Source organism: Musca autumnalis, unplaced genomic scaffold, assembly GCF_047663935.1.
Source record: "Musca autumnalis isolate F117 unplaced genomic scaffold, ASM4766393v1 scaffold_1, whole genome shotgun sequence".
Classification (NCBI taxonomy): Eukaryota; Metazoa; Arthropoda; class Insecta; order Diptera; family Muscidae; genus Musca; species Musca autumnalis.
The window spans coordinates 39,193,725-39,217,899 of NW_027411644.1; the positions used below are offsets into that span (position 1 = coordinate 39,193,725).

The 24,175-nt window shown below is 34.4% G+C and overlaps 4 protein-coding genes across 4 annotated transcripts; 2 read left to right on the forward strand and 2 right to left on the reverse strand.

The window, feature by feature from the left end:
* The first annotated feature begins 3,155 nt into the window (after window positions 1–3,155).
* idc (identity crisis) lies at window positions 3,156–18,385 on the forward strand. Its single transcript, XM_073981320.1, has 12 exons — window positions 3,156–3,400; window positions 3,474–4,177; window positions 4,249–4,383; window positions 4,454–4,564; window positions 4,625–4,762; window positions 14,140–14,168; window positions 16,177–16,364; window positions 16,437–16,904; window positions 17,219–17,556; window positions 17,617–17,751; window positions 17,828–17,938; window positions 18,083–18,385. Exons 1-12 carry the CDS (start codon window positions 3,254–3,256, stop codon window positions 18,261–18,263), a joined length of 2,685 nt encoding a protein of 894 aa, XP_073837421.1. The 5' UTR covers window positions 3,156–3,253; the 3' UTR covers window positions 18,264–18,385.
* Window positions 4,858–7,488, reverse strand: LOC141397413 (uncharacterized). Its single transcript, XM_073973564.1, has 2 exons — window positions 7,044–7,488; window positions 4,858–6,982 (listed from the first exon to the last, which is right to left on the reverse strand). The coding sequence occupies exons 1-2, from the start codon at window positions 7,413–7,415 to the stop codon at window positions 6,962–6,964; spliced, it is 393 nt and encodes a 130-aa protein (XP_073829665.1). The 5' UTR covers window positions 7,416–7,488; the 3' UTR covers window positions 4,858–6,961.
* Window positions 18,294–19,562, reverse strand: LOC141397403 (S-formylglutathione hydrolase). The gene has a single exon (XM_073973552.1). The coding sequence runs from the start codon at window positions 19,383–19,385 to the stop codon at window positions 18,528–18,530; it is 858 nt and encodes a 285-aa protein (XP_073829653.1). The 5' UTR covers window positions 19,386–19,562; the 3' UTR covers window positions 18,294–18,527.
* Window positions 19,563–22,572: 3,010 nt separating this feature from the next.
* On the forward strand, window positions 22,573–23,857 carry mdlc (RING finger protein mdlc). The gene is made up of 3 exons (XM_073973543.1): window positions 22,573–22,750; window positions 22,829–23,552; window positions 23,616–23,857. Exons 1-3 carry the CDS (start codon window positions 22,651–22,653, stop codon window positions 23,800–23,802), a joined length of 1,011 nt encoding a protein of 336 aa, XP_073829644.1. The 5' UTR covers window positions 22,573–22,650; the 3' UTR covers window positions 23,803–23,857.
* Window positions 23,858–24,175: the final 318 nt, after the last annotated feature.

Consider the following 24,175-nt stretch of genomic DNA (forward strand, 5'->3'; position numbering starts at 1 on the left):
TTGCCAAAACAGAACAATTTGTCCGCCAACAAAGGAAGCAAACACGTTGTATTTTATTAAAAATAAAAAAGAAAATGAATCAAGAAAGTATTTTTCCACTTCACAAATTTGTTCTCCATAAAACAATACAATTAGACTATGTTATTTCCGCAATAAAATTGTTTTTAATGTTCACAAACATAAATCAACAAAAAACTAAAAACGGCTAATTGATTGTTTTCAGGAAGAAGAAGAGCTTGCAAGTGATTGCTAGAAGAAATTTGTCCAGCAAGAACTTGCAAGCTCTCGGTGAAAGAACTGTCAAAATGTCTCTCTCGAATCGCTCTCTTTAGCTGGTTTTTTGTGTTAACAGACGACTTCCAGCAACAATTGGTACAAATTGTTACAAATTTTAGGGTAACCAGACACAGCTTATATTTTCTTCACTATCATCAAAAAATAGTTCCACTGAGCTTATCATTTTAGAAAACTATAACTTTTGTGTACAACTTGCTCTGATATTTTTTTCTGATTTATTCAAATCAAAACAAAAAACGCTCCGCTACATCACCGATAACTTGTTATCGACGATTATTTTCTATCGCTTAACGTAGTACAATTTTTAAATTTTGTCGCAGAGACGATTGACTACGCGACATGACTCGCGTCGCAATACGAAATCTACCCATTAGTAAAAAAACAAACAGATGTAGCGCTTAAACTATTAGCACGTTTGCTGATTGGCTGATACGTCGATTTTGGAATTTCTGCAATTTTCATTTCACGTTCCCATTACTATGAAAAATGGAACGAGCTAATGCCTGATTTAGACTGCTTATAAATCCTCCACTGGATTTAATGAACACATCCAACGTATGGGTAACATTTTGCGTTTGGCATTGACGTTAAAATTTCTCTTGTTCTACTTCTATTTGTGTTGCACAACAACGCTCAGTTTTAGACTTCAAAGTTAAAAAGTTTTGAATTTGGATTTTTGATGGTAGCGTTGTTTTTGACATTTCATTAGCGTTCCCGTACACAAATAAGTTGTAAAATGTTCACTTCTCTTTAAACAAAAATGGCGCTGAATGACGCTCTCTTTAAAAACTTTTTACTCGAACAATTTGAGCGTGTAAAAAATAGTAAAGTGGTTGCCGGCGTCTGATTGGCTTATACGCTGACTTTGATATTTGTTCCTGTTTTTGTTTGCGTATTTTCCATTTTTCCGTTCCCGAACTATTTCAAAAAACTTTTATGTGAGAATATTTTTTTTACAGTTCTCTCTTTTACGAGTTTTACTATTAAAAAGTCCGGGAACGAAGCTAATATGAGAGCAGTTCACCACTTTTTTTGAAGTTAGACCAAAACTTAAAACTCGACGCCTGACGTGTGCGTACAAAAATACAAAAACAAAATACATGTATTTCAAATTGAAAACAAAAACAAATACATGTATTTTGTTTTTGTATTTTTGTACGCACACGTCAGGCGTCGAGTTTTAAGTTTTGGTCTGATTCTTGTTTTTTTTTTTGTTTCTCATTTTATAATAAGATGTATATAATAACAATTTTATAATAAGAAGTATATAATAACAATGTTTGCGGAGGAATTGTATTATATTTCTTAATGTCCTGTTTCTCTAAGACCACCAAACTCATGTTGTTGTATGAAATGTTTGTTTTATTGAAAATAAAACAATTCAAATATTTTTCAATAGAAGAAGTTTGGTAGTAGTTCGAACGAATTCGTATTCGAATCGTCTTAGTGAAACAGGCCCTAAATGTTGAACGACAAACATATGTTTTAGATTACAGCTCGGTTCCTTTACGTTCAAGAATCTTCAAGTTTTACCACTTTTTACTCGAAAAGCGTTCCTTTACTTCAGACACCATACAATTTATATGGGAGCAGTTTACAACTTTTACCACTTTTGCCGGTTTTACGATTTTCAAAAGTAAAGGAACACACCATACATAAAACATTACGTTAAATGTGTTTAGGGCTTTAAAGGCCTGGGTACATAAGCTACCTCGCCTGCTTTATTTCTGACAGAGGTCAGTAGTCACACGCGCAAAATTTGCGGTAAAGAAAATTGAGTTTTTGGGTGGGAGCGGGGACGAACCAGTACAGAGGGGCTCTTTCCTCTCCGCTCCCAAAAACTCAATTTTCTTTACAGCAAATTTTGCGCATGTGACTATTGACTAACAAAAATAAAAGAATAAAAAAGGCCGAGCCAATTTCGAACTAGGTTGCCCTTTACTTTTTTATTCTTTTGTCAGAAGCAAGCGGGCGAGGCAGCTTATGTACCTAGGCCTTAAAAGCCCTAAATCCACTTGTATGTAAACGTACCGTTATTGGTGTTTACCGCACCTTACGTCTTTTCATTTCCATATTTTTGGGAAATTCATATGCAAAAATTTTAAACCTTATATACACTGACATCTGAAACAAGTGGTTTGATCATATACATTAGTTATTTGATCGATATTTAATGGAATTGACAACATAAATTACGCATTTTATTAAAACATTAAACAATTCCATTTCTGTGTCTCTCTCTATAGTCGATGGTCAGACTAGCACGATTTCAACATGGCGACGTCAAGTTTATAGGCGAGGGGTATGAAGTAGTGAAACCCATGTACATGGTTTTCTGTGTTTGTTATGTTGCCTCTTCTTGTTTTTCGTTGCAAGATTTTTTCTTCCATTTTCTTTCATTTTTATTTTCTCAAGCAAACGTTAACAACAAAACAAACATAAAAAGATTTAATAAAAACATTTAATTAATGAAATAGTGAAAATTGAACTATTAACATTAATTTAATTATTAATGTTAATTATTTTATGTTGTTTTTTGGTTTATTTATGTCTGTTTTTTTTTAATTAATTTAATTTATTTCAATTCTCTTATGCCCAGTCTTTCGACCTTAAGGTATGAGAAACACAACAAACGCGAATGGTAAAATAAAGAGGACACGCAAAAATCTTAAATTTCACGTTAACGTGTGTGGACACTAACGAAACTTGAAAAGAAACTTTACCGAAATTGGTTTCAAGAAACCTTGCTAGTCTGACCATCGACATAAAAACGCCCAGCGACAAACGCCGACGCTTTATATTAACACAACACTGAGATACGACTGGCAACACTATACTAGAGTGGCAACATGTGTTTGGCAAACAGTTTTCGTAGCATCACCAACTACATAAAATAAAATTTACAGGAGTTTTTGGTTTTGAAAATATAAACAAACATTTCTTTTGTTTTTGTAACATGTCCTGTGTAAATAATCGCTGGCAAATATGTCGAATTTGTTTAAAGAATGGAAAGCATGAATTATTTGCTATATTTGAAGGTGATGAGAAGATCAACGATTTGGGCAGTTTGCCAGAGAAAATACAACAATACGGTGGCATAAAGGTATTAATAAATATCCAGAGAATGGAACCTCACTTGATAGGGGAAAGTAATACTAAAGTTGTTTTTCTTACAGATTTATCAACAAAACAATTTACCAAGTAAAATATGTAGCCGTTGCGTGTTGTTATTAAGGGCAGCATGCAAGTTTCGGGATCTGTGTGAACAATCCAATGAACAATTGAAACAATTTATAAATCCTCTTAAGCAAGAGGAGGTCGGAGAAGTTTTGAGTCAACAGCAGGATCAGGAATGCATAATAATCAACACAAACACTCATGACATTGAAGAAGGTGATGACAAGGGAACCATTATAACTATAATGAAAGATGAGATTGATGACATCCAGGATCATTTGGAAGATAACGAAGCACAAGAAGAGGAAAGAGAAGAAGAGCGACCGGAAGATGAAGATGATGAAGAGCGATTTGTTTATGAACAATTAAATGAAAATAGTCAAAACGATTTCTTAACCGAAAATTCCAATTCATATTCTTTAGATGATAATGTACACATTGAATATTTTGAAGGTTCCAAAGAACAACAATCTTACAGTTTACATACTATGGTACAAAACAAAAACAGCGAGGACGAACAAACAACAAAAACTGTGAGAACGGCCACCAAACGAAAGAGGACGAAAGCCAGTCAAAATGATGATATTCAGCCCGAGGAGGGCGGAATTTATCGTTGTAGTTTTTGCGAAAATGTTTATCAGGATAAGGCAAAATATGTTTTGCACATCAAAATACACAAGAAAGTTAAGCCGCATGAATGCGAGTAAGTATTGACAAAGAAGTATGAAGGAAATTATTTTGCTTAGTATAACTGTTTGCCTTTTGATCTCATAGGATATGTGGTAAACGTTTTTCTACCACACCACAGCTATCAAGGCACATGAATTCTCATACTGGCAATCGACCATATAAATGTAAATATTGTGATGCCAGTTTTGGTGATCCTTCAACAAAAATTAAACATGAAAGGTGGGTGTAAAAAATAAAACTTCCAATACACACATTGACTTCTTTTCTTAACTCTTGCTTTTGTTTCCAGAATTCACACCAATGAACGGCCATACAAATGCTCACTCTGTCCCAAATCTTTTGCTTATTCAAATGTTTTGAAAGTCCATATGATGGTCCACACTGGAGAGAAACCACATAGGTATATTTTTTATTTTATTAAAATCCACATGGAACCCCTTAACAACATTTTGTTTCGCAGATGTGCCTACTGCAATCGAGCATTCTCTCAGCTGCACCACAAAAATGCACATGAACAATGCCATAAGCGAAAAATAATACTGGTTGGCGATGACGAAGATAACGATGATTACGAAGTTGAAATGAAGGAATATGAATAGAAAAATAATAATGGAATACGTCTACGTACCTAAGCGATATACAAAATACATGCATTTGTATTTCAAAGTTCTATCTTATTGAAGTGGTAATATGTTTAATGTGTATAGTTTATATTTTATTTCTTAATACATTGAAGATTAAACTCAATTCTCATAATACTATTAATAGATTTAATTAGGTTTTAATGTCTAGATTTAAATTACAACCAAACGAAAAATATACCATTAAATTTGAATTTATCTTACGAGTTCTACTTGGTACACTATTGTGTTGGTTTACTCCTTAACCGGGTTCTAGATTAATAAACAGTACAAGAAATATATGAGTCTGACTTCCGTATCGTCACTTGCTTGGCAAATGACTGCAAATGTATGAAGTATTATGTTTCTTAACGCAGCAGTAGCACTTAAAAACTGCGAAGCTACGTGTTTCAAAACGTCAAAATGTCGCATTTTTAACGCAGGAAAAAACCAAACATTTATCATTTTTATTTCTGATGCATTTAGTTGTATTTTCAGGGAACAATGTATGAGTGTGCAAGTGAAATATTTTGACGAAGTTTAAACAACACAAAGCAACTGACGATACGGAATTTAGGGATCGATTATGGATAGCAACTCAACTGTAGTTGCCAGAAGAGAAAATCATGCAATTAAAATTAGTATAAAGACGGAAATGTTTGTCAAATTCAATCAATATCAGTGTTTTGAACCTTCTGCTATTAATTTAATTGTTAAAAAGTGTAAATTTTAATGCAGAAATAGACAATTATATTACTAAATTTGCTGTAGGTTGGGTTGCTATCCATGATCGACCCCTTAGCCTAACTATCAATTTTGAGCTGTAAGTCCATATTTATATTAGGCAATTTTCCTTGCGGCAATTGTCAGTTTGAAGGAGAGAGAGGTGAGGCATATGGTAACCCTTTGCCTCTCAACGCCCTCTTTCATCTACAATCTTACAAGGAAAATTGCCTAATGTTAATATGGACTAAGAAGGGAAATGTTCTATACAACACATTAGAATTTTTTCAATTCTAGCCAGTCCGCCTTGCACAAACAAGTTAGAGTTATCTGCAAGGCATCTCCAACGTCTCTTCGTAAGGTTTGGCATACATTTCCATATGTAGATGTCGGGAACTGCTGTTGTAGCAGTATGTTTTCGTGTAATCTGGTTCCGGTCCTAGTTAAGTAGTATAAACTGCTGACATAGTAAATTTGGGGTATGTATACCTGGTTAAGTCGTCGACTGGTATTTATGGAGACGTGGGATACTGTTGCTGTAGCAGTATACTTTTTTATTCTGGTTCTGGTCCTGCTTAAGTAGGTTTAATTAGCAGTTGAGAAGGTATACCGTGTTGGTGGTTCCTGTAATTCTGAGCAGATGTTGGCAATCATTATCAAACTTTTGCTACTGATGGTTTGTCTAGGCAGATTATGCTCTTCTGCAGCAATAAGTGGTGTCAATGCCGAGAATAAACTATTCTGGCCTCCTGTGTACAGGCCAATAAAAGGCAATTAAGATTCCCTTAGCGCTACCGGTTAAGGACTTGATAAAGTTGTTCATACTGCTCAGCTTCTCGTTGATAGCTGTGGAATGCGCAACGAGGATTTAAACATATTGTGCACTGCACTCTGAGAATCATGGGGTAGTTAGTGTTCGGAACCGTTCTACCACATATTTAACAACATACTGTCGTTTTCATTTCCGATATCCTCGTTAATAGCATTTGAACAGGAATCGCGTGAAATAAGCTGTAAGTTCCACCAAATTGGTTTTTAAGCTTTCATAATTGTGACGAACCAATGCAGCCTACAGGAATTGTAGAGTTTGAACAGTAGTGGATATATAACCCCTTCCAAGAGTAAACACTGTTTCACTCTATCGAGTTCAGATTTTTTGCAGCTGAACTGGCGTCCACACAGATACTTTGTAAATCAAAGTTTCTTAATAGACTAGATAATAGATTAATTGCCAAACGTGGGACGATGTTGTTCTGGTACAGACCTCGACTGATACGTCTTGAGATGAAGTGCAATTTTTTTTTTAACTTTACGAGTGAAATACACAAATAATTACGACACAGTGTCTGAGGTCAACTTGTGGCAATAAGAGACGGAATCGTGACAAATGTGGGTATATTTAGTGTTAACATTATTACCTTCTCTACTTAGTTGTTACTCCCATTTCTAAAATTTCATTGATGTTTTTCTGTCATCTGTAAGGAAATACAGAAACATTACTTTCAATAAAAAATTTTAATATAACATTTTCTTTACAAATTCCATTAAGGCCTCCTGGATTTTAATGTCACCATCGATAAAATTCTTCAAAATATCTTTCTTTTCCTCTTCAATTTGTATTAGTTTCTTGGTGGTGGTTTCCATTTGATGAACTACATCAACCAGTCGCTTTATCACATATTTGTAAAGTTCTTTTGAATTAGCATCTTGACCGGGTTCTTTTGACGGTGATAGATGATTTGGTGAAAGTGACATTTTTATTTGACACAGAAGTTGCAACTCATTCAACATCACGTTCAATATTTGTACTTTGTTTTTGTCAAAAGATGTTGCTTCCATAATTGTGGATACCGCCAACCGTCTACGTCTTAACATTACTTTTTTAATTATTTCTTTTTTATGATCCATTTTACTTTTCGTTGACAATCACCAACTTGCACTCAGTAAATTTTACTTGTATGTAATTTAAAATTGGCAATTCAGTTTGAGGAAGTCATGGTACAATAATACAGGTAGCATTATCATGCCAGCTGATGGTAACATAATGTGTCAATTGCATTGAATTGATGTCAAATTTTGACATCTTATGTTGCCAACAATTGCCGATGCGGCTACCTGTGTATTTGTACCATGGAGGAAGTTTATTCAAAATACAGCTAGCTTTAATAGGACGTACAGTTTTTTGGCATAATAAAGGGTGTTCTACACGGTATGGGTTCTACATCATGGTACAAATACACAGGTAGCTGCATCGGCAATTGTTGGTAACATAAGACGTCAAATTTTGACATCAATTCAATGCAATTGACACATTATGTTACCATCAGCTGGCTTGATAATGCTACCTGTATTATTGTACCATGTTCTACATACATTGTGCCATGGCAGAACTACCAGGTAGTGGTATCACACCAGCTGATCGAATATGAAAAGTCAAATCCCTTTATAAAAAAATTATTTTTGTTGTAATTTCCCCAACAACATAAAGAAAGTTTTGACATAACATATTCGAAATTTTACGATGCCACTACCTGGGTAATTGTGCCATGCATTGTGCATACCAACTGTCACTTTTTACAAATCTGAATTTTGTACACATGGTGTGAACTATACAGAAATTTCAATGCATTAAAGTGTTATGTGCATACATATGTATATTTTTCAAATAGAACGCGCTCTATTCTCGTCTGTACAACCAAAGGTAAACAGCTGTTTCGTTTGTACGCTGAATAAATAAAGAAAACAACAGAAAACGAATGAAAAATAAAATTTTGTAGTGCAGAAGGAATTACATATGGGCCAAAAAAAGTGACAGTCGATATTATCGTTAAGTTGTCATCGCCATTAATTTGGAGATGAAAATGGTGGAAATGTCAATGATTTTCTTGAAATTATGCAAAAGTTGTTCACAGAAATGTATGATAATGTCGTATGTTAGTGGAAGAACCCAGTATGTTGAGATGAACGGAGATAGATCTAGGACTGTCTCACTATCTTCAGGGGTACCACAAGGGTCGATCTTAGGTCCCTTACTTTTTATTCTTTACCTAAATGACCTCTCTGAATGTATTGATCTTAATATTTGTTCATTGTTTTGTATTTGCTGATGATGTGCTGTTGCTATTTAAGGCTCAAACTAATTGTATCGGTTACTTGGAGAGTACAATGAACTGTTGTTTAGATGACATAATAAGATGGACTCGATCTAACTCGTTACAAATTAACCCGCTGAAAACGAAAATTATGATGTTTGGTTCTCACGTTCAAGATATTGACATTTCTATTGAGGGTTCAAGAGTTGATGTTGTGGATAAACATAGGTGTTTGGGAGTTATTTTGGACAATAGGTTAGATTTTGGATTCCATATTGACGGTATGCACAGAAGAATCTATTTGATTTTGCGTAAATTGTACTCCACTAGTATTTATTTGCCTCAATGGGTTAGGACGAAACTTGCATATGCACTGATGATGCCGCATATATTATATGCTTTAGAAGTTATATCTGGAACATCAGTAGGTAATTTTACTAAACTACTATTATGAATACGATTGCTAGGCATGGTAGAACAAATACAAGGTAAAGTTAATACTACAACAAATACAACTCGAACAACAACCACAAAGGAATTTGTTTTTGTTTGTAACGTTACTGCCAGTTGTATTTGTAAACAAAACAAGGAAATGTCTATAAATTATTGGAATTTAAAAAACTAATAATTTTTCACATTTGGTTGAATATTTTGGAAAACATGAATGAAAATTCGTTACATTTTCAATTTGTATGTTTCCACATCATTCCACTAAATGCATAAATTCTCGCAGAAAGTAGTATTCTTCACAGAAAAGTTTGGGGTCGCTGAAAATTCATAGAAAAAGGAGAAGCTGTTTCAATGTTTTGTTTTAGAAATCAAAGAAGCACATGTTTATTAGGGCTTTATTTTTTTAAATTTTAATAAAACACCTCACATATTAACAAACGTTGTATCGCCTCTACAAGCGGGGATTTACTGCGCGGCTTATCGTTCGAATTTGGAGGAGGTTACATATCATTGATATGAAGAAGACTTTCTGGGAAATGGTTTTTTCCGAATGATATATTTTTTTTCTCAAAAAATATATGTCCCTAATGTACATCGAAATAGAAATAAATGTATAAAATGTCATTTGAAATTTGGCACTAACGTTACAACCCAGTTCAGTCAGCTGTGTATTGCTGCTACCTTTTCTTATTCTACCATGATTGCTAGGTTTGTTTATAATGTTAATAATCGTGAACATATACTATGTTTACATTTACGAAATCCACTCGATTTCATCTGTCAATTCCTTTGTGTATACGTCAAATGAAAACTCATCTGAAATCGATTGGATTTCATTTGACGTTTGAGCAATGGAATTGACAGTTGAAATCGAGTGGATTTCGTAAGTGTAAACATAGTTTTAGTTTATTAAAACGGGTGCACCTAGATCGTTGTGTACATTATTTACATTCTTTTCAAGTAGAAACCCACAGATCACCATCCCTCTAATTCATAACTCCGTGTTTGAAGATTCATATGTTGTGCGCGTTGCAAGATGTTGGAACTACCTCCCTTTAGTTTTGCGCATGGTTTAATAAGAAAGGTTAGCTAAAGCTTTCTGCCAATTTAAATTTTTTCTTTCGTCTGTCCTAAAACGTCAAAACAATATGCACAATCTGTGTATGTGTGTGTGCTGTTTGAATAATATGCCGAACAATTTTAAAAACAATCGAATTCAATGATTTTAAATTTGTTTTTAGAACATTTGTATGAAAGAAATTCATCAGCTTTGCATTGAAACAAACATTTTATCATATCCACAACTCGATTATGTGGAGAAACCTTGACACTGCATTCATTTTTCGCGTTTTTTATAAAATGCTAAAAATGGTATTGTAAACAAACCCACTTGATGTTTTTGTGTTTACTAATTTTGACGTTTTAGGAATTCAGGAAAAACAAGGGTTCTATAGATTGTTTTTTATTTAAATCTACCTCTTTACTTATACCATGGTTTTGCGTTTATTTTCACATTCGAATAATGCATTTCGGTTAAAACTTCGTGATCATTTGTATCATTTGTCGGAGAGGAGAAGATTAGTCTAACCATTGCTCTTTTTCCTTACCAGTAACGCTATGATGTAGTTTACACCATCTATCAATGTCATATGACACGAAATAAAAACATTCCATACATGGTATAAGTAAAGAGGTAGATTTAAATGAAAAAATCTATAGAACCCTTGTTTTTCCTGAATTCCTAAAACTTCAAAATTAAGCAACAAGTGGGTTTGTTTACAACACCAATTTTGAGCATTTTATAAAAATCGCGAAAAATGAATGAAGGACCAATGTTTCTCCGCATAATCAAGTTGTAGATATGATAAAATGTTTGTTTCAATGATAACCTGAAGAATTATTTCCATGCAAATGTTCCAAAAATAATTTTATAAATCATTGAATTCGATTGTTTTTAAAATTGTTTGACATATTATTCAAACTCCACACACACATACAAAATTTGTGTATATTGTTTTGAAGTTTTAGGAATACTCGAATGAAAAAATTTAAATTGACATAAAGCTTTGGCTAACCTTTCTTATTAAACCATGATTCCATATCTACCCACGGAGGCAATGTGGAGACGTAATTTTATTATATTTTTGTTGGGGTGGACGCACAGAATAAATGACGTAAGGAAAATCTCCAATATTCCACATATTAGTGAATATTTAACGATGGAAAATTTCATGTCATATGACGTTTACATATAAGCTGTGTTCCTTTACTTACCTGAGGTTACCATTTTAACCTGCAAAGCGTTCATTAACCACGAAAAGTGGCAAAACTGGAAGCAATTTTTAAGAGAGTGAGAGGGGAGGGAGAGCGAAAATGGCTTTCTCTTCTACCACAGGCTACCAGCAAAATTTCTGCAGGTAGAAAATGGCAGAACTGATTTGTCGACTTTTGTTTGACGATTATAGGTCTGTACAATAACTCAAAAGTTTGTACAAATTTGTACAAACTTTTATAAAATGCTGTTCGATAACAAATTTGTTCAGTAAAAGAGAAATGAGAAGTACTTGCAAGTAGTTGCAAGAACTCGCAAATACTTTTTACTTGCGAATTTATCGAACAGGATTTATTTCACAAAATGGACAAAATGGACGAAAAACCGAAGAAAAAGTCGAACACTGACAACACTAAATTAAAAACTGTAAAATAAAAGACGAAAATTGATTTTTTATGTTTTTTTCTGACATTGCTGCCGGATCTACCATTTTTCCGTTCCTTTACTTTTCTGGTAAAAATGTTCATGAGAGAGCAATTTTGAACAATTTTGACACTTTTCTCTTTTACCACGCTTACCATTAAAAAAGTAAAGGAACAAAGCTATAGTGTAAACTACCCCTATGCAGTTATTTAAGTTACATATGTAAATGTATCATGAATGATTTGTAAGTTTTGTGCATGGAAACGCACAATTCTTATGTTTTAGGCTACTACATATGTATGTTGCTAATGGACAATGTAACTTTCTTTTAATAATTTATCCTATATTTAAAGTAAATAAGGCTGGGGAGCCAATATCATGGAATTATTTGAATTATCAGGAATATTACAAAGCTATTGCTCTGTTCCAGAACCTGCAAGATGCTACTATTTTTTACTACGATAACATTTTTTCCTTTATGTTATCGGAAAAAATAGTAAAAATTAGTAGATTCTTGCAGTACTGGAACAGACCATATGTAATACATTTATTAGGCCAAGAAGGCTTCTGTGTTACAAGTGAAGAAATAAATAAATAAATAAAAATTATGTTTTTTTGTTTTTAGAATTAATTTAAGTTATTTGATACAAATTTGTGTTGTGAAATTCCTATTTCTCTGAATAAATATATTGTGTGCGTGTGTTTGTGTTATTGTATAAGTGTGTATGTGCTATTGTGTGTGTAAGCAAATGACGCAAAAAACAGATGTAAATACACTTCATTTGATTCTAGGATTTCGTAAAACGAAATCATTTAATGTGCATATGTAAATTGGACTTTAAGGAATAATCTAGTGATTAGGAAAGTAATGCTAATGCTAAGTTTACATTTACGAAATCCACTCGATTTCAACTGTCAATTCCATAGCTCAAACGTCAAATGAAATCTCATCTGGATTTCATTTGACGTTTATCCTATGGATTTGACAGTTGAAATCGAGTGGATTTCAACTGTCAATTCCATAGCACAAACGTCAAATGAAATCTCATCTGGATTTCATTTGACGTTTAACCTATGGATTTGACAGTTGAAATCGAATGGATTTCGTAAATGTAAACCAAGCATAATTATTCAGCTAGACTTTGATATTAACGAAATAGACCTCGATGACTGTCAGTTTTGTTGGACCGTGTGTACTATGCTTAATGTTGGGAATATCGATGGTTTGCCAGCTCTAGTGTAGAAGCTAGAGCTGGCAAAAAATCAATGGCACTATCGATTGTTTTTTAAAATTAAATATCGATAGATAGTTTTGCCTATCAATATTTTCGGAACAAAAACCCCCAACCTAAAATTCATTGAAATAAATAGAAATTTCGCTGTTTTTCGGTTTTGTGTGTGTGAGAAAGTAAGTCCGTAGTCACACGTACACATTTTTCGGAAAAGTAAAATGTATTTTTTTAATATTCTTATAAAATAAAAGCAATTGTTTACTCTCCTTTACATTTCTGTGATCTACTTGTGCAAAATTTAACGAAAAGCATTTACATTTATTATTATTAGCAAATTTTACAATTTGACTGACGGCTTGGCGTCCAACATGAATGATAGTGTGACCGCTTCGTAAAACCCAACAAAACTTAAGCAATCGATATTTTCGAAAAATCGTCATTCAAAACTGACAATGTGTACTAGAGCTGGCAAACCATCGATATTCCCAACATTAGATATTTTCGATATAATGTTTTAAAATATCGATTGCTATCGATATTATCGTTAAGTTGTCATCACCATTAATTTGGAAATGAAAATGGCAGAAATGTCAATGATTTTCTTGAAATTTTGCACAAGTAGTTCACACAAATGTGAGGGAGAATAAACAATTGCTTTTATTTTATAAAAAAATAAAAAAAAGCATTTTACTTTACCGAAAAATGTGTACGTGTGACTACGGGCTTACTTTCTCACACACATAACCGAAAAGTAGCGAAATTTCTATTTATTTCAAAGAATTGCAGGTTAGGGGTTTTTATTCCGATAATATCGATAGGTAAAACTATCTATCGATATTGAATTTTTAAATAACAATCGATATTATCGATAGTGCCATCGATTTTTTGCCAGCTCTAACTAGGCGTTTACACCAGACAGTTTGTCTTCAAATACAACTCTGATTTACTAACACATACATACATTTGTCGTTTGTCTCTCAGCTGTCCATCATTTTTTCATAGACAGTAGGGTTAACAAAATGTTGACATTTTGTGAAAAAAGAAGTGAGATGATAATTTAAATGTGTTGAAAACAAAAGAATATGTACAAAAACTAAATGTGTGAAAGGAAAACAAAAAGAAATCTATGATTTTCATTCATAATTTTACAACTGTTTTTGCAGTTGTCTGGACGCCTACGTCACTGAGGCAAGTTTTGTGTTTTTGACAATCAATATATGAAGTCAACTGTCCTGTCTTTTGTAAACGCAGGGTAATGTGTACCCAGCTAGAAGCCCCATTAATCGAATTGTGTCGATTAACGATAACACGCATGTTATCAAGTTAACACGAAGAAAACAATATGGCCACTCCATTATTGACAGTAAAGCAACAACAATACCAGAACAGGCGTCATAGATTTTCGCTTTTTTCTCTGTGCAGACAACGAAGCGAATTGATTTTTTCGGCGGCGGCGGCTCATCACTTGCAAGGACGGCGGCGGCGCGCAATTCGTATTTTTGTCGGCGGCGACTGAATTTCGGCGCAATTTGTTAAAAATCAAATATATACATACTCTAATTTTCTTACCTCTTGGAACCTCAAATATCGAAATACTGCTATTTTTTAGAAGGCCAAAACTTAGAACTATGTGTGTTGCGTATAAAAATACAAAAACAAAATACATGTATTTCAATTGAATTACATGTATTTTGTTTTTGTATTTTTATACGCAACACGCATAGTTCTAAGGGGTAGTTTACACTACATGTAAATGTCATATGACATGAAATTTTTCATCGTTATATATTCGCTAATACATGCAATATTGGAGATTTTCCTTACGCCATTTACTCTGTGGGCCCACACCAGCAAAAATGTAAAAAAACTAACCTGATCACAAATATATAAAACATTTGTTGCGGAAATCCATACTTCCCGAGATAGGGGCCTTTGAATTTCCAAAAGTTCCCTTGTAAAAAATGCCACCTAATAAGACAAACATTTAAAAATAAAAAAATGTTGCTCCCTTGCTCTAGGTTTGCACCTGTCCAAAGGATAAAGTCTTAAAATGTCGGCCGAAGGCCGGCTAATTAAAGAATTACAATTAAACCAATTTTTTTAGCATAGTGAGTACATTCAACTTGCTCCGTATTCTGAATGACCAATCTTCTGTAGACCTTGGTGGAGGGTATAAAAAAGTTGTTAATGTATTAAAACTTCATATCATTCTGTTTTATATAAGAAACCGAGTTGGAACTGATCCTCACAAGTGTTATAAGATTTTTTTTTAAAAAAGTGGCAGTCTATTTGCATAAAACATACCGTGTAGAAACCGCTTTACCACTTTTGGGAATTATACAACTTTTACCACTTTATAATGTACAGGAACAGGCCAATATTATAGCTTCTTGCCGGGTGAACCTTTTTTACCGCGATTTTTTGACATATGGAAATGATATTTGAAACGCAATGTGTTTAATAAATCCGGTTATATGTAAGCGTACTGGATTCATTGCATTTTTTGCAAGATTATTTTTCGTAGCCAACAAAAAATTAGTCGACATGATATCCAAAACTTCAAAAACTGAAGGCATTACAATTCATGAAGGAAACCCCCCTTCGATTGTATATGTGTATGTATTGAGAAAATGATTCCTAGACAAGACACTAGGATGACTTGATAAAGAAAAAGACTTCAATAAATACTTCATAATAACAAATTTGTAAAAATGTTTGTATAAATAGAAGTTATCAAAATCAGCCTTTGTCTTCTAGCCATTAGCATTCAAATACGCCTGATAAGCCTGGCTTAAACCACCTGGCGAAACGATCGTAGCGTAATGGTTGAGTGTGTGGTATTTCGCTAGAATTCATTTTTCAATGCAAAACTCTTTAGGCCATGTTAGCTCGATTAATCCAATTAATTAATTAAAAACTTTCATAAATAACGGCCTTCGTCCTAAAAAGACAATAATAAATAAAAAAAATAATTAATTCACTAAAAAATTTCGGCGCGCGCCATCCTCGCTCGAATTGACAGCTGCGCATTTTTAGCCGATTTGAGCCGATGTAGTCGGCGGCGGCTAAACCCCTAAAAAATGATCGGCGGCGACGCGCCGCCGACTGAAAGTCGACTCGCTTCCACCTCTGTCTCTGTGTAAAAAAATCCATGGGGAAAAAATTAATTGAAAACATTTCCATATTTTGTGAATATTAAGAATATAAATCAATACTAACACTCAATAGCAGTTGCATCGGAGCTCAAAACATGAAATCTGGATTAAATCAAAAATGGTTGGTTTGTCGAATTTGCCTCAAACAACCCAAAGATGAGATGCAAACAATATTCGATAAAAATGCGGAGAAAGATTTGACGCGTATGATATTAGAATGCGGAGGGGTGCCCGTGAGTGCCATACACAAACAAAATTCCTCCAAAGTGCCCACAATCATGTATTTCCATATTTTCTCTTTCTAGATAAAACAATTCGATCATTATCCGGATAAAATTTGTAAAATCTGCTATAAATATCTGCAGGTGGCTTATAAATTTCGTCAAAGTTGTCAAAGGTCCCACAGACAATTAAGCAAATTCATAGCTCCCGTTGAGGTAGAGGAAATCGAACAAAAAGATGAAATCGATTGTAATGCTGCAGATGATGAGGAAACCAATGATTCGTTACCAAATACAGTGGCATTTACCGAAGAAGGTTATGTCTTGGAAGATGCCAATGGAGATGATGTCCTAATAAAATTGGAACAAGAAACAACAATAGATCATAGAACGACAGCAGCATCGTCATCATCAGCAGTACCTGTTAAAGAAGAATATTCAGTCCAGATACAAGAAGAAGAGGATGACGATTTTGTGGAAATTTATGAGCCCATGACAGAAGAGGAGGAGAAAGAAGTTTTCCAACTGGCAGATGAAGCATTTGAAACTGATGTGAGTAGACAGACCACTAAAATAAGAAACTTTTGAAAGTTCTTTCAGAACAAATTTCCTTTAACGGCACCATGCGGGGGAAACTAAAGTCTCCAATAAGTAGACGGCTCCATGACGGAATTTAAAACTTTCTCCTTGGCTACAAAAATAGACGTCCCTCGTAAATTGTCGCTAAAGAAATTATATGGATGTATTTATTTTGACACTAGTCATTGGTTTCTTCAAGATCGTTATACGTAAAATCCTCTACTATTTGAAATGTTTGCACTTGTGAATGTTATAAGCCATTATACTTACCTTTCTTTATCTGTTAGAGTCTTGCTGGCAGTCAAGATCATATTGAATATTTAGAATTGGAAGAAGATCTTGAATTACCCTCATCGGATAATGACGACTATCTACCAGCTGAAAATCGTAAACCAGCACGCAGTCGAGTTGTGATGAAACGTACCGTTGTAAAACCCTCAACCAGTCAACTGGCCGCAAAACCAACCGGTCATCAGTCCACAAAACGTAAACGCAATTCCGGTCGTGGCGCAAAATCAAAAGACCAAGCTTATATTTGTGATTTTTGTGGTAACAAATATCCTTCCCAAGGCAGATTGACGGAACATATTAAATTACACAAGGGTATCAAACCCCATGAATGCGAGTAAGTAATGTTTTTTTCTTTTAATGGCGGAATGGTTTTAATTAATATTTTCTTCTTCAGAATTTGCGGTTATGCTTTCGCACAGACACAACAATTGGCCCGACATATGAATACTCATACCGGTAATCGTCCATACAAATGTAGTTATTGTCCTGCGGCCTTTGCTGATTTGTCAACCAGAAATAAACATCATCGGTAAGTTGCAGCAAAATTAAGTCATTTTCATACGAATTTTTTAAATTTTTTTAATTTTATTTTACTTTTTTTCTAGTATTCACACCAATGAACGGCCCTATGTCTGTGATGTCTGCGGAAAATCATTTACATATACAAATACTTTGAAATTCCATAAAATGATACATACTGGAGAGAAACCATTTGTGTAAGTAAATGATGTTAAATAGGAAAAATTTCTTTGAAGGAGTCCTTTATTGGTCCTTGAGAAATATACTATGTTTGGTGGCCATAACAGAACATTTGTTGTTAAGGCTCTAACTATATTTTATCTCACCTTTTTTGTTTTCAGATGTGACATTTGCGGCAAAGGATTCCAACAAGCCTACAAATTACGCACTCACAAGCTGACCCATGAAAGGAAGGGTATAAAAGCGAATATGACCTCACAACAAATAGATAATAGCATGGAACAGCCAACCTATCAGGAAATGAATGTTGAAACAGCAACACATCAGCTTTTGCAGATTTAAACCAAACCCCTTAAAAACACCAGAGTGAACTAAAAATATAAATATTTTTCTTTTAATTCCTGTTTAGATTCGACCACAGTAATATATTTAATATAAAATATATATGATGTTTATAAAATCTATGAAGTAACTATTGTAATGATATTCACAAAGTTTTAGAAAAAAAATCTTAATATGGATTTTCCTTCTTTTGTTTTATTGCATTACATAAAAAAATAAACAAAAACTATTATTTCCAACACACACACGCTCCTCGTCACCTGCTTAATTCTTCAGAAACTTGGCATGGTAGGCAATATGTTCACCAACAAAGGTAGCAATATAATAATAGCTGTGGTCATATCCTTCACGTTGTTTGTAGATGACTTGTAAATGATCATTTCCGGCACAAGCACTCAACAGATTATCGGGTAACAATTGCTTTTGCTTGAGGAAATTATCATCACTTCCTTGATCAATTAAAAGTTCTAAAGGTGTTCCGGAATAAGATTGGGCCAAATGTGTGGCATCGTATTGTTTCCACAACTCTTTATCGTCACCCAAATAACCCTTGAGAGCTTTTTGGCCCCATGGACATTCAATGGGATTACAAATTGGGGCAAAGGCCGACACCGACTGATATAGACCAGGATTTTTAAGGGCACAAATCAATGCACCGTGACCTCCCATGCTGTGGCCAAAAATACCTTTTTTATTTGGCACCACGGCAAAATTTTTATTCACCAAATCCACCAATTCTTCAGTAACGTAAGAATACATCAAATAATTCTTCGACCATGGTTCCTTGGTGGCATTTACATAAAAACCAGCTCCCGAACCGAAATCATAGGCATCGTCTTCGCCGGGAATGTTCACATTGCGGGGAGATGTATCAGGATTCACAACCAAAATACCTTCTTTGGCTGCATGTTGCTGGAAACCGGATTTATGAATGAAATTCTCATGAGTACAAGTCAGGCCGGAAAGGTAATACAGGACGGGACATTCTTTTTTCTCCTCTAACATGCAAGGTGGCACAAATACGGAGAATTTCATTTCACAACCCAACACAGTTGAGTTGTGACTGTAGATCCGTTGTTCGCCTTCAAAGCATTTGCTGCTCGATACCAATTCGAGGGACATTTTTGTTGTTCCAAAGCTTATATATCCACACAATTCCAGAAAAAACACACCAAATTCAGCAGTTGTATTCTGAACTTTGCCGATAAGACAAGGCACCACTACAAATGACCTGCCGGAATTTAGAGTTACCAACTAAAATAATAGCAATATGGCTAATTTCTTTGCAAAAACGTAACGTACACTAATGACAGCTTGAACGGTCTTTCACATGAGGTTTTCCGTGACACTACTCAAGACTCTTGAGTCAAGAGTCAGATGCATTGAGAAGGGAGAGTAATGGCCCACTAGCAAGATGAACTAGTTCGGCAGCGAACAGGCAAAGGAAACAAAACATTTCGTGCATAGAGGGGCAGTACCTACTATCTTACCCTGCCTCTTATGGAAATAGTTTTTATTCTGAATGATATTTTGCTCCCAAAAAATATACATATGTATATCTCTAACCCTGCGTTTACACATGACAGAACAGTTGAGAACATGTATTGGTTGTCAAAAACCCAAAACTTGCTTATGTGATGTGGGCTTCCAGACAACTGCAAAAACTGTTGTAAAAATTATGGACAGATGGAAGACAGCCGACAAATTTATGTATGTGGTAATGCCTGGGTACATAAGCTGCCTCGCCTGATTGCCATGGTAGAATAAGAAAAGGTAGCAGCAATACACAGCTGACTGAACTGGGTTGTAACGTTAGTGTCAAATTTCATATGACATTTTATACATTTATTTCTATTTCGATGTACATTAGGGACATATATTTTTTGAGAAAAAAAATATATCATTCGGAAAAAAAACATTTCCCAGAAAGACTTCTTCATATCAATGATATGTAACCTCCTCCAAGTTCGAACGATAAGCCGCGCAGTAAATCCCCGCTTGTAGAGGCGATACAACGTTTGTTAATATGTGAGGTATTTTGTTAAAATTTAAAAAATTAAAGCCCTAATAAACATGTGCTTCTTTGATTTCTAAAACAAAACATTGAAACAGCTTCTCCTTTTTCTATGAATTTCCAGCGACCCCAAACTTTTCTGCAAGAATTCTACTTTCTGCGAGAATTTATGCATTTAGTGGAATGATGTGGAAACATAAAAATTGAAAATGTAACGAATTTTCATTCATGTTTTCCAAAATATTGAACCAAATGTGAAAAATTATTAGTTTTTTAAATTCCAATAATTTATAGACATTTCCTTGTTTTGTTTACAAATACAACTGGCAGTAACGTTACAAACAAAAACAAATTCCTTTGTGGTTGTTGTTCGAGTTGTATTTGTTGTAGTATTAACTTTACCTTATATTTGTTCTACCATGCCTGATTGCCTTGCTTTCCTGCTTCAATTCTGACATAATAAAAATAAAAGAATAAAAGAAGGCCAAGCAAATTCGAACTAGATTGCCATTTTCTTTTTTATTCTTTTATCAGAAGCAAGCAAGGTAAGCAGGCGAGGTAGCTTATGTACCCAGGCCTTTAGTAAATCTGAGTTGTATTTGAAGACAAACTGTCTGGTGTAAACGCCTAGTTACATATGGCTAATAACTCCTCCTTAAAGCCTCGACACATTAGAAGCATGGCATTCTTGCTTATGTCATATCTGGTAAATGACTAAAGACCCAGTTCTGCCTAATTCAAATGTGATTCTGAAATGTTTTTATTAGGTCGAACTTGGTATTTAGTCTTTTATCTGATATGGCCTTTATGGCCCAAACTCCATCAGCTCGTTGCTTGCTTTCTTCGCTCTAGTAAAAGAATAAATAAAGGCCTGGGTACATTACCGGCCTCGCCTGCTTAAAGGCCTGCGTACATAAGCTGCCTTGCCTGATTGCCTTGCTTACTTCTGATAAAAGAATAAAAAAGAAAAGGGCAACCCAGTTCGAAATTTCCTCGGCCTTCTTTATTCTTTTATTATGTCAAAAATGAAGCGGGAAAGCAAGGCAATCAGGCAGAGCAGCTTATGTACGCAGGCCTTAACTTGTTTGCTTCTGATAAAAGAATAAAAAAGGGCAAACTAGTTCGAATTTGTCTCGGCCGTTCTTTATTCTTCTACCAGAAATGAAGCAGATGAGTTTTCGGCTTCAGTCATGGTTTAATAAGAAAGGTTAGCCAAAGCTTTATGTCAATTTAAATTTTTTCATTCGAGTACTCCTAAAACTTCAAAACAATTGCTCTGTTCCTTTACGTGCCTGAGGTTACCATTTCTTACCATTTTTAACCTGTAAAGTGTTCCCTTACTTTTAATAGCAAACAATTTATATGATAGCAGTTTACCACTTTTACCATTTTCTGCCACTGTTACCATTTTTAAAAGTAAAGGAACAGACCAAATATAAACAAACTGTGTATGTATGTGTGGTGTTTTAATAATATGCCAAACAAGTTTAAAAACAATCAAATTCAATGATTTTTAAAATTGTTTTTAGACCATTTGTATAAAAGAAAATGGTGAGATATGCATTGAAACAATCCGTTTATCATATTCACAAAAAACTTGACTCTTCATTCATTTTTCGCGTTTTTTATAAAATGCTCAAAAAATGCATTATAAACAAAACCACTTGTTTCTTTTATTAGCTGTGTTCCTTTACTTACCTGAGGTTACCATTTGTTACCATTTTTAACCTGCAAAGCGTTCCTTAACCCCGAAAAGTGGCAAAACCGGAAGCAATTTTTAAGAGAGCGAGATTGGAGAGAGAGCGAAAATAACTTTCTCTTCTACCACAGGCTACCAGCAAAATTTCTGCAGGTAAAAAATGGCAGAACTGATTTTTCGACTTTTGTTTGACGATTATTTCACAATAAAAAAGAAAATGGACGAAAAAAAGGAGAAAAAGTCGAACGCTGACAAAACTAAATTAGAAACTGTGAAATAAAATTGATTTTTTATGTTTCTTTTTGACATTGCTGCCAGATCTACCATTTTTCCGTTCCTTTACTTTTCTGGTAAAAATGTCCATGAGAGAGCAATTTTGACACTTTTCTCTTTTACCACCCTTACCATTAAAAAAGTAAAGGAACAAAGATATTTTGAAGCTTTAGGAATTCAAGAAAAACAAGGGTTCTATAGATTTTTTTCATTTAAATCTACCTCTTTACTTATACCATGGCTTCAGTGACACATACGTTACGTCTTCAATTGACTCTATGACTACAAGAATTGGCAACTCTACATTGAGAACAGCTGTGAAAGAACACCCAAACAACGTTTGTAAACAAACGTTTTGTGGCAAAAACCTTAAAATATTTCTTTTTTTAATTTTCCCGAAAATGTCAGAAGAAGCACCAAGTACTACAAGCTTTACTTTCAAGAAACGCAATATTAAGAAACCAACATTACGGAGAAAGCAGGAATCAAGTAATGAGTCAGGTAAGAGAAATACCGACACCGACAACACCTCTCTAGCCAATCTAATATCCAACAAATATAACCAATATAACCTTTCAGATGCCGGTAGTGATGATGAGGAACAACAAACCTCAGCTGTTGTTCGATTGGAACAAAGACGTAAACGAGCTAATCCTAATTTTCAAAGTACAAAACACATCAAATCCAAGAAAGAACGGACCACTAAGGACTCTTCTAGTAGCAGTGATGACAGCGATGATGATAAAGGTGTCTTGGTTACGTATAAATCCAAACGCACGGCAATGCCAAGTGGTCCCCAGGATCAAGGGGCCACTTCAGTGGTAGAAATTGATACCGAACGAGATCGTGATGCTCAGGCAATACACGAAAAGGCAATTAAAGTCAATGAAGAATTAGAGGGAAAGGAAGATGATAAAATCTATCGTGGCCTTAATAATTATGCTCAATATTATAAGAAAAAAGATACTGCTGCAGGCAATGCCAGCTCTGGTATGGTACGTAAAGGTCCGATAAGAGCTCCAGCACATTTGAGAGCAACTGTACGTTGGGATTATCAACCGGATATTTGTAAAGATTACAAAGAAACAGGCTATTGTGGTTTTGGTGACAGTTGTAAATTTTTACATGATCGTAGTGATTACAAGGCCGGTTGGCAATTGGAATTAGATCATGCTGCCCAGCAGAAAGGTGAATGTGAATCAGATGATGATGATACCAAATATGAAATACATTCCGATGAAGAAACACTGCCGTTTAAGTGTTTTATATGCCGCCAGAGTTTTGTTAATCCTGTGGTGACAAAGTAAGTATAAAAATCGAGATTTAGTTATGATTTTCAATAGAAATTCTTTATTTTCCATTGCAGATGTAAACATTACTTTTGTGAAAAGTGTGCTTTGGAACATTATAAAAAGTCTCAGCGTTGTTTCATTTGTTCTCAGCAAACCAATGGCATTTTCAATCCGGCAAAGGAATTAATTGCCCGCCTCAAAAATGCAGGCGATGATGATGATCAACATGGTCATTCTGATTCGGATGATGGTAGTGATTAAGTTCACATTGTTTTTTTTTATTTTAATAAACTTAATACTATATTTTAACATAAAATGGACTACTCACCTTATGGAAAGGTTTATAGGTTTCTTTCTCCGAAGATTTATGTAACACCGCGTAATATTCATCGTAGACCCCCAGTGTGGTTTACAAAAATTCATATCCGGACGAGATAAAGCGATTTTGAGATGTGTGTCCGTTCGTCCATTCAAAGTTGTAATCAGTGCAGGCCGCAATTATGGACCAATCGTCATGATATTTCGCAAAGTAATGTTTGAGTTGCAATTTAACATGATGATCAGACCATATTCAGCCTGTTAGATGGACCAAAACTTTTGTGTGAAAATTTGTAAAATTTTAAACACATATGCA